Source organism: Pinus tabuliformis, chromosome 9 (genome assembly GCF_031772625.1).
Source record: "Pinus tabuliformis cultivar Carrire ecotype Pingquan chromosome 9, CPIR1, whole genome shotgun sequence".
NCBI lineage: Eukaryota > Viridiplantae > Streptophyta > Pinopsida > Pinales > Pinaceae > Pinus > Pinus tabuliformis.
In genome coordinates, this window is record NC_142307.1 from 1696722194 (window position 1) to 1696733420 (window position 11227).

The 11227-nt window shown below is 36.5% G+C and overlaps 1 protein-coding gene across 1 annotated transcript; it reads right to left on the reverse strand.

Moving 5' to 3' along the window:
* Positions 1-581: 581 nt before the first annotated feature.
* LOC149155410 (kinesin-like protein KIN-8A) lies at positions 582-4007 on the reverse strand. Its single transcript, XM_089440263.1, has 8 exons — positions 3785-4007; positions 3404-3677; positions 3252-3302; positions 2989-3081; positions 2611-2850; positions 2240-2362; positions 1246-2136; positions 582-1100 (listed from the first exon to the last, which is right to left on the reverse strand). Exons 1-8 carry the CDS (start codon positions 3994-3996, stop codon positions 1065-1067), a joined length of 1920 nt encoding a protein of 639 aa, XP_089296389.1. The 5' UTR covers positions 3997-4007; the 3' UTR covers positions 582-1064.
* Positions 4008-11227: the final 7220 nt, after the last annotated feature.

Consider the following 11227-nt stretch of genomic DNA (forward strand, 5'->3'; position numbering starts at 1 on the left):
ATTAACAATGGATGAGAGAAATGATATGATGAAAGATTAAGAAAAAGTATACAGACATTATACAATGCTGCCATCCATTTCAAACTCTTGGTGCTTTTACAGCCCAAGGTGTAGGAGATCTCTGTAACCAGGCCAAAGTGTTGTAACCATGTGTGTTTGTGCATAAAAGTTAATAAAAAGAAAATGAAAAAAAAATGACATAGATCCATTTTAACCTTGGATTCTTTTAAGCTGCACTTCATTTTTTTTATCTCCCTCAGTGCTTAATAGATCCAGAAATAGAATGGATCCATGCTGGTTATAAAATACTTCAAGAAGAATTTGTCCTACGAAACTATAACATAAAAGGAAAAGAAACTAGAATAAGTCCATCTTAGTCCCAAATGTTTTAGGGAGTGAGATATTTGTTCTTGGTTTTTTTATTGCTCATGTTTCTTTAAAAATCCGAGGTTAAGATTAGCCTATACTAGTTATAAAATCCATCAAGAATAAGCTAGGCTGAATGAGAATAGTGACTAAGAATACGCTTTCCAATTAGTGAACAATTAAAATAAGCAGATTTATTACAGAGGAAATCAGGTCAAAGATTTCTTGCCTGCCATAATTACAATTTTAGAACAATATCCTATCAAAAAATAATTGAAATGGTACAAATTTAGCAATGCTTTCCCACATAGTAAAATTGATGAAGCTTTGACTGTCAATTTTTCAGAAATAATGAAATGCATGAAACTTCTTGTGTAAAGCAAAAGATGCATCCGAGACTAGAATCAGCCTCCATTGCTATGTCCACAAGAATTAACAAGAGAGTACAACAGTGTCAAACTACAGCTAAATAGTACAAACCTGAGGCTAAAAGAACAGGAAGCACAAGGCTAATATAAAAAATAATTTCGTTGGCTGACCAAACAATAACAAAGCACGCTCTTTGATATCAAAACAATTACAAAGCCACCGGATTGTATATAAATTTCACTGGCCTGTTTTTTTCACATTCTCCGACAAGCAATTCAAGACTTCAAGATGCAGCGACTCTGTTGCAGGTATTTCTTGACCTGGACATTTTAGTCAAGAGATGGTTCATAACGAGCAAATCCTGGCTGAAGGCAAGATGCAAACAGATGAGTTATAAAGATAACTAATGACTAGAATAAGAGCATACAACACCACGTGCAGGTAAAAAAGCACTGCAAATCAGTATTCTTCCAAAAGAAAATGTGACCATGATGAGAGAGTTGAGCTTACTTGTAGAAGCATAGAGGGAGCGTTATTTGTATAGATCCTCGTACTCCTGTTTTGTGTGGCTGCAGGGCTGTTGACATTGGTGATATCCCAAAAGGTGCGCTTTCTCCCTGTTGCAGGTGATAGCAAATTTTGAGATCGTCTCCTTTGATCTAAATCTGAACATTGAGACCTTCTTCGTGTCTTTATCAACTGATTAGACCTTGGGATTTGATTGCACACATTCTCAGGGACTGAACCAGTTTTGCTTCTTCTTGGTTTGGGAGATCTGCCTCTCTGCATTATCTCAGAAGGTGATTTTGTGGAGGCAGCCGCACTTGCTATGACATAATCATTATTCTGAATCATCTGTCCTTGACCAGGCATATCAAGGTCATGTTGGTTTCCCAGAAGTGTCTGTTGGCAAAGCTTGCGTATGAAGTCATCCTTGTGCTTCAGCTGGACGCTGTGCTCGAGAGTGAGAGCCACAAGGGAGTTTGCGAGCTGTTTCTCCTTCATCAAAGACTCTGCCTTGACACGCTCAGACTCCTCTTGCAGATCTTCTATGGTCCTCCTAAGCTCCCAGATGGTTTCTTCGACTGTTTTACCATGATCGTTTGTAAGCAACTCATGTCTAGGAGGTGGTTCAATGGTATAACATTGAAGGTTCATTGGTTGATGCCTATCTGACATTTGGGTAATATTAGATGGGCTTAAAGGTGAAGGGGGAAGAGGAGATGGGCAGGACGGGGATGAACTACAAGTTAGTGCCTGGCTTTGATTAGCAAGTAGCTTTTGTTGCAAACGAGCAAGCTGCATTCTTAATTGCTGGTTCTCCTTTTGCACTTCAAGAAGCAACTTTGCCTGATCAATTTGCGATTCAGGAACTTCAAACTCTTCAATTGCAACGCAAGCCTGCACATTGGAAAATCGTAAAGACTCCCCATCATCGCTAATCCTTATTTTCTCACATGAAATACTAATACACAGCTTGAAGAAAAAGCTAGCTATCTCCTACCTTTGTGCGTATTTGCTTTGCTCGATCTGCCCAATGCAGAGTATTTTGTGTCTCCGAGTATGACAGATTACTAGGACTGATATTCGCAATCATTGCTGTCTGACAAGCCCCTCCTAATGAATCCTTCAATTCACCAAGGTCTATTATAAGTTAGTGAGGATAAGCATTCATGCCTTCTCAACATAAAGCAGGATGACAAAAAAACTCAGCACAGGACTAAACAATGTTCTCAATGTCATATCCCATGATCACTCAAGCATTGTTCATTGCCTATACTTCTGAATCTCTCTAAATGACTAGTTAAGCAATAACTTTTTCCAGCAAACGCAGGAGGATTTAGATAAGTAGTTAGGCAATAATACCATTCACACCTTGAGAAGTTGGGTAAGTTTAGAATTTCTGTATGGAATGTGCCTTTTCCCTTCAACTAGAGCATTAATGCAGCTACTGAGGGCAAGGAGGGAGCGGTTTATGTTGGCCCCTTCTAGAGATCTGACTGTTCTTTGGTCTGTGGCAAGAGCTCTCTCAGAACCAGCCAGATCTATAAGAGACAGTTTTCCCACGCGAGTGACAACACTCGATCCCTCATTTACTTTGTATTCTAGCACAACCTACAATGATAACAAGTCATTTAACAATGAGTATATGCTTGTAGGTCTACTGAAAGAAATTTGTGTAGAAGAATGTCTAAAGAATATGGCGTGTTAAAAATGGCAGTCCGTCCAAATACAAGTTCAAAGTATCATTACCTGCAAGATGGCATGAGATCGAGATGAAGTTTCATTAACTCGAGTTGGCTCCGTCGTTCTACTCTGATTGCCTTGATGAAGCAAGGCCATCACCTTCAACCACCAATCACAGAAAATAGACATGAATCAACTTCTTTAGCATAAGAGGAAACAGACATGAATCAATTTCTTTAGCATAACAGGAAATAGACATGAACCAGCAACTTCTTTAGCATATATCTGTCTAAAATTTAAACAGGTCAGAATCTCAAGAGAGACCATACCTCTTCAGCAGAATATGCCCGATAATGTGTAAGCCCTGCAGCCACAGTACCCTGAAACAAACTGGAGACAGTTTATATCATCCAGGTCAAGAAAAGATTTCAACTATTCCAAAAGAGATGCAACTAGTCACAAAAGGCTTCATAGAGCCTACCTGTTTATCCTCTCTCAAAACAAGAGGCCTGCCTGGTGATAGCAAGTCTTTGACAGATTCATTGTAAACCTCCAGATAAGATAGCCGCACAACATGCTCGCCATTGCGACTTCGCTGCCTAAGCTTCGCAAACAGATCCCTTATAGCCAAAACCATCACACCTGGATTCTTAACGGTACCTAACATTGTGTGTGTTTTCCCTGCCCCCGTTGCCCCGTAGCAAAATACAGATCCATTTCTCCCTTGCAGAACACCTTCAATAAGCTCTGCCGTACTGTATATTCTCATCCCAAAGACACAAAATGGCCACAAGTTTATGCTACATTTTAAAATTCAAATATGCCAAGCACGAGAAACAGAGCAAAATGTGAACCAACATACCTAGTCATGTAGACGTCCTCTTGTTCTGCGGCGTCAGGGAAGATTGCATCAAATGCAAAATGCCGGCCACGAAGCCTCTTCAGTCTCAGGTAGTCAGTCTCAGAAGCAAATTCAGTGAGGTAAAGGTCTGTGTTGTTAACAACACGAACACAATTGCGGGCGCCTGCTTCAATTTCTTTCTTGGACAGAGGTCGCACTCTAACATAAACCATAATTCTTTCCACCTGCCCATCTTTAGCAGGGGCCGATGAATCAATCTCCTGTTTACCTTTCATAGGAATGGGCTTCGCTTCTCTTTGCCCATTTACAATACTGAAACTTCTGGGGACAGTTGATGGGTGTTCCTTTATGCCTGCACCAGGGTTTGGGAAAGAAAAGCCTTCTGGTAGGTTAAATGAGAACCTTGAATTCCCCAAATTGCTAGAACTGGTATGCTCATCCGCAAGAACAACAACCTTTCCCTTTGTTTCTTTAACCCAATTATAAGTACTTGAAACCCTAGGTGGTTTTGACACTGCTATATGCGTTTGATTTTCTGCGTTTTTCTTTGTACCCCTCGGCATATTTTCTTCATTGGCAGCGAGCTTGTGCCCAGGATGATCGTGCATTACTCTCCTGGCCGGCCTAGTTGATTTACTGACCTGTGGAACGTCACTCTGTTGATGGCCATTGCTTCCGACTTGCGCATGTATTTGGGTGAGTATTTTAAGCTTCTCCTTGAGATTATGATGAGGATTTCGCGGAAAAGGACTCACCCGGGTTCGAGTCGCAACGGACGAATCTCCATGACAGTCGTCTTCTTTATTGCTCTGCCCACGAAACCTTCCAGCTTTGGGGCTGCTCAGAATCTTGGAGCGCGTAGAGACTGGCATTTCCTTCCTTCCACCCTCCGGATTAATCTCTCAAGTCTCCATGTTTCCAGTAACGCCAATATTCAATTTTTGTAACACCTTCATGCCATAAGAACCAGTAGAGCCCCTTCTATGGGTGCTTCTCGGGGGAAAAATAGTTTTATTACATCATCCGATTATTTTCCCCCCATGCCCGCTTAAGAGATCGATTGAAAGTAATGGCAAATAAAATTGAAGCAGCCGAAAACATTTTCTTTGTCAAAATCAACAAATTCCTGAGAGCAGTAGAGTGACAGTGAGTGTTTAAGGGCAAGCCAGATCAGGGCCGGTGATTAAGGGAGGAGTTCAAGCATCGGAGAGGGTACATTTCAAATCTTCCAACGGTCACTTGGGCGACGGACTGGAGTTAGTGAATGAGCGAGCGTAAAACCCCACAGAAGAGAAAGCCGTTTAATGCCAAATGGAATTTGAGGTGGCCATGCAGGGCCGGGAAGCAAGGTCTACGCTGGCGGATTAGCCGATCATCAGGTTGACTCCAATTTGGTTCTGGGTGACCGCGAAAGATTCCAAAACCTACACACCCAAAATGGACAATATATTTATTAAAATTATGTATTAAAATGGTTTTTAACCCACAATCCATCTCAAAAATTATATTTTATCATTTTTTAAGTTTTATACATGTTTTGAATGAATAGATACAAGTAACAATTTTCTTTTTATGATTTTGCAAATAATATATAATAAGTAAATTAAGTAAATCAAGGGTTTTTATATGTTTTTGAGGAATAGGTAATTTACTAGGGAAGGTTTTGGAGTATGCTTTAAAACTATGTTAAGAGCTTGTTTTTTAAGAGGTAAAGAAATATGTTAACGGCCCAAAACCCAAAGGTATCTCGCAGGAGTGAAAGCCTATTCTTTTAAGGACCACTAGCGGGTTATTCAAGGTGGTGGTTTTCCTGGTGATGAGTCAGCTTGCATTCCTTTTTAGCAACAAGAGATAGTGGTTGTCCTCACTTACTTTGACAACTTAGTTATGATAAGTTTTCCCACCTTGTAAAAAAAAAAGTAATGTACAAATTAGAATTATGCTTAAAATTCATATAAAAATAGGGTGATTGGGCTAAACAATTTATATGTTTTTGTCAGGTTCAAATTCCTATAAAAGAGATGATGAGCTTAGATGCCTAGATCATTATTATTGTAATGGCTTAAAGTTCAAAAAAAACATTTTTAAGTGACTAATAATTATAAATTAGGAAAAGGAAGTGAGTATAAATGTGGGTGCCTTTTTGCTCAAAGGGAGGCCAAATTATTTTCTTGAAAAAGAAAAAGGAAAAAGCATAAGTGAAATTCTACCTCTTACAAATTATTTGCTAATAATTTTAAATGACTTGATTTGACCCTAGAAATGATAATATGAGTTTGCTATAGAATGTATTGTTACACTTTGCAATGTAGCTCTTTCAAAGGGGCAAAAAAAAAGTATTTGGGATAAGTGAAAATCTACCTCTTATGAATTATTTCTTTTTTCCAAAAAGAAAAAATTAAAGGTATTTAGCATAAAGGAAACTCTATTTGTTATGAATTATTGGCCAATAGTTTTAAATGGCTTGATTTTACTTGAATAATAGTAATGACATATCATTGAATGCTAGAATGTATTGTTAAAGTAATTTTTGCAATTTGGCTAGTTCAAAGTCTTTATTAACCTTGTCTATACTCCAAGGGGCCACATTAATATGCTAAAATGTCTAGAGGTAATTTTTTTTTTTTGTAGGCTGGGATAGGACCATTTTTTTTTTTTTTTTTACATCAATCAATTTTTTTTACATCCATCTCACAAATTTACAACAATCTCTCAATATACCATCACTCGCCTGCCTCGGCAGGATTCGATCCTGGGTGGGGGGTGCTACAGGCTACCGCCCTCACCATTACACCGCGCACCGAAGTGCATGTCTAGAGGTTATTAAAGATTATAGTGGTAATTCAATTTAATTGTCAATTTTATTAATTTATAAAAAGAAAAATTGTTCTCATTAAACTATGATAAATTTTTTCACTCTAGAGAATAAGATAAAAAATAAAAGACGTATAAAGGAAAAATAAATCGATTTGTGTGAAAAATAGTCTCACTAAATCAAACATTCAAATCTCATTAAAAAAAAATGAGATTTAGAAAAACTCGTAATAGTATTTCACAAGTAAAATTCTTATTAAATTTTGTAAATAAAATAATATGTTAAATAAATTTTATTATTCAATGAACTTTATAATAAAATTGGCATAATTGGCAGAAGTAAAATGAGTTAATCAAGGAGTTATAGGATGGATGAGGTTTTTTTTATAAATTCTACTCGTAAGTGTAAATTTGAAAGTCATCTAAACCAATAATAAGTTAGATGAATTTTATTATACGGCAAACTTTACGATTAAATTACCATGACTAAAAGTAGTTAGTCAAGGAGTTATAAGATGGATGAATTCTTTAATAAATTGTATTTATAAAGGGTAAATTTGTAGTTATATAAATTATAATTTTTATTAAAGTTTTGTAAATAAAATAACGAGTGAAAGTATATTTTATAAATAAAAGTGAAGTGAATTTTAGTATAGGATAAATTGTATAGAGTTATAAGATTAGTGAATATGTGTAATTTAATTAAAGATAAAATAGTTTTTTAAAGTAATTTTTGTTAATTTTTTTTTAAATTTAGTACATATTTTAAAAAATTATAAGTTTAATTTATTTAGATTATAAATATTGAGTGTTTCAGATTTTTAAGGTGTTGAATCTATTTATGGATTGAAAAGTATATTTTAAACGAGAAAAAATCACAATTTCGCTAAAAACTATATTGTTTAATTTAGATCAAAAGATTATTTCATTTATTAGTTAGAGTATATATGTGTGTGTGTAGTGTTTTTGTGTACTAGTTTTAATTTGAATTTAAATATTACTTAATGTAATGAATATCTAATTTAGTAAAAGGTTTTGGGATATGTGATATTTTTCATTATATTTGAATAGAAAGTAAATTATCAAAATTTAAATATAATTTTTTTTATAAAAAAATTATTTAATTTATAATGGTTAATATCTTTTTTGGATTAAAGTTAGGTTTTTATATTATTTCAAAAGTCGTCTTCTATCTGTTCTATATTTTTGAAGGTTTTCCAATATATTTTCTAGTCTAATTTACCTAAAATTGGCTAAGGATTTCTTGGAATCACAACTTTGAGTTGTAAACTCTCCACATTCTTTCAGGGTCCTAAATCCATATATAAAGTCAAAAACCCATTTTAGATAACAAAAATTAATAATTGAACAAAAATAATTTGATTAGATTTCAACCAAAAAATCCAAAACATAGCATGTCTAGACAAGGCATTTTCAAAAAGAGTTATATAACTATTTTTTATGGGTGATTGGTGTGCCACTCGAAAAACCATATTAGTAGTATAGATTCAAATTTTTAACATTACATATCAAGTTGGTTGTAAGATTATCAATTAAACTGATAACAAAACTAACAATATATATTTACCAAAAATTGACAGTCATGACTAGAACAGTGCCATGATTTAAAACCTTCACATGGAACATGGTTTTCTTTAGCATGTTAACCTGAAGCCGACATGCATCCACATGTATTGGTGGAGGAGGGTCTGCATGATATTCAGATGGAGTTAAAGAAAGGTCTACCAACCTTTGGCCATAATAGAGACCTTTTTGTCCAACTTCTCCACTTTCACCATCATCTCAACAATACACATAAAAACTTTCTAATCCATAAGAGCCTTGCCCATAAGAGTTATAATATGCCAATATAGTTTGAAAATTTGCATGTAGGAAGGCTAATGAGACTAGGATGAGGTGTATGTCTCTAGAATCCAATTCTTTGTCTCACTTTTAACCAGATGATTCAGAGTAAATATTTAATTGTAATAAACCTCCTGCTCAACCTAAAAAATCATTCATCAAATGATCTCTAGAGTTTCCTCAATAAAATAAGTCATAGAGTGATGAGCAACAACTTGAGTGGGGAACAAAGAGTGTAAGGACTAAGTGGAGAGCGCACTTGTTGAAGGAGCTATGCAACCCTAGCCAACGATTGCAGCTACATGTAGCTGCCCCTGACTGGCCTCCTGCTTTTGGGGATTGAGCTCCATGGATGCATTAGAGGATGGAGAGCTTCCTTCAGATCAGCAGCAAGAAAATGAAGGAATAGCAAAATCTTTTACCTCTCTCATTTCTACAATGGACCTGGCAAAGAACAGACCATCAATCACCAAGTTTGTTAGATGACTGGAAGATATTCCTGAAATCTCACTCCCTCCTGCCCTTCCCCGCAGAGCAACACTTTCTTTAGCGGAGCGTGGATTAGTGGGGCAATTCACTGGGTTATGGCCATCACCCAAAATTGTGCAAAAATGGGTAGAAAGGAACTGGACTGTGTCAATAGATGGGAAAATCTCAATTAGGTTTTGTGGAAGAGGTTACATCACCTTCCACTTTGAAACCGAGGATCAAGATCTGATATTTAGGAATGGGCCTTATTTTATGGATACTAGGGGCCTGTATCTAAACAGATGGACGCCAAATTTCGATCCAGAAATGGATGTTTCTAATGCCGTCCCCGTTTGGGTTAGACTGCCACACCTTCCCCTTCACTGTTGGGGGGACAATTTAGTCAAAGCAATAGGAAACAGAGTTGGGAAATATATAGACAGGTGTGAGCCAAAGGAAAATATGCATGCATGCACCAGAATATGTGTAGAAGTGGATCTTGGGAAAGGGCTACCAAAATCCATCAAAATCAAAGTGGACCAGTGGACGCACATACAACAGCTGGATTATGAAAAAATCCCCTTCAAATGCAAGGTATGTCACAAATACAGTCATTTTGCAAATAGATGTACAAAAAAAAGAAAATGAAAATGAAAAGAGTGAATATCTAGAAAACAAATGGGAATAGGTAAAAAGAAAGAAGACAGTCTACAAACAACCAAATCTCTCTTCCTCGCAACCCTCCACATCCTCTGACCCCCATCCTCCATCACCAAAAGTTAATAACCTTCTTGCTAGCCCTAACCCTTTTGAACCTCTGGATCCTTCAGCCCCCCCATCCCCTAGACCAAGATCCAGACTAGATCCAGATCCCCACAACATACCCCCAATCCCCCCTCATCCCCTCTGGTTTCAAACACTCATACCCCCCCCTGAGTAGACAGAATCCTAACCAGAAAGCAGTCAAAGGAAGTACCCCCAAATGTAGAATACCAAAAAAAATTAGGAAGAAAGACAAACAAAGAAATCAGGGATGAAGCAGTAGCAAAGGAAATGGCATTAGGAACACAGCAACCTATGGAAACCTTCTTAGGAAGGAATTTAGGAAACAACGAAAAAAAGTTAGCCAAGAGGGAAAGGAGCCATGCACCACCCAACAAGTAAATAATGATAGTGGTCTCCTAGAATTGTAGAGGAATGGGATCACCCATCAAGGAAAATGCCACAAGAGACATTCTGGCAAAAGAAAACCTAGACATCCTTATGATTCAGGAGACAAAAACAAACAGCCAAGAAACTGAAAATATAAAAAAATAAAAAATAAAAAAATAAACTAGAAATTATGAAGGGGAAGCAATACAGGCAACAGGAGCATGAGGAGGCATATGCACAATATGGAAAAAAGGAACTTGGGAATTAATAAAATACAAAAAAGATCAGCACTGGATCCAAACGGATCTAATGAAAATCAGTACAAAAGAGAAGTACAGTGTCATAAATATATATGCCCCAAATCATTACAAGGAAAAAGAGCAATGCTGGGACACCTTAAAAGAAGCACTAAAAGAAGTGCAAGATGGGAAAATAATACTAGGAGGAGATTTAAATTTGGTAAGAAGCATAGAAGAAAAGTTTGGAGGAACATATCACACAGACCCATCTAGGGATACTCTAGAAGAATTAATGGAACAACACAACTTGATAGATATCCTGCCAAACAATGGGAAAAGGTAACATAAAAGAAAGGCTAGATAGAATTCTGATACAAGAAAATATAGCAACAGTGCACAACTCCATAAAATAAAAAAATTTACATACCACAACATCTGATCATAAACTGGTGATAATAGTCATGGGAAAAATGGAAAATCAGGGTCCGCTCCCATTTAGATACAGCTCAATTTGGGACAGCAATAGAGAAATCAGCGACTTAGTCAAGGAAGCATGGGAGACAAGAGTAACAGGATCACCATAGTATATTTGGGAAACAAAATTAAAAATTGCAAGAAACAAATTAAAGGAATGGGCAAGAGCAAATGAATTAAAAAAAAAAAAGGAAAAGAGAAAAGAGTTATAGCAAAAAATGGACAGCATGCAAGCTGAAAAAGAAAACAAAGAAGAAAGCAAGCAAGATTATCTAAGAGAGAAGGAAATCTTTTGGGAAATATATAGGGAAAATAGGAAAGAAGAAGAGGAGGCAAGATTGAAATCAAGAAGTTTGTGGCTCAAGGCAAGGGACAAAAACACATCATTTTTCCATAACACAATGAAGATAAGAAGAGTAAGAAACCAAATAGA

Excerpts from the sequence above, each read along its gene's own strand:
- LOC149155410 (XM_089440263.1), bottom strand. The coding sequence starts at position 3,996 with ATGGTTTATGTTAGAGTGCGACCTCTGTCCAAGAAAGAAATTGAAGCA. Across the intron at positions 3,678-3,784 it reads GAGGACGTCTACATGACTAG|TACGGCAGAGCTTATTGAAG; the intron begins GTATGTTGGTTC and ends GAGAATATACAG. Across the intron at positions 1,101-1,245 it reads CTCCCTCTATGCTTCTACAA|CCAGGATTTGCTCGTTATGA; the intron begins GTAAGCTCAACT and ends TCTTGCCTTCAG.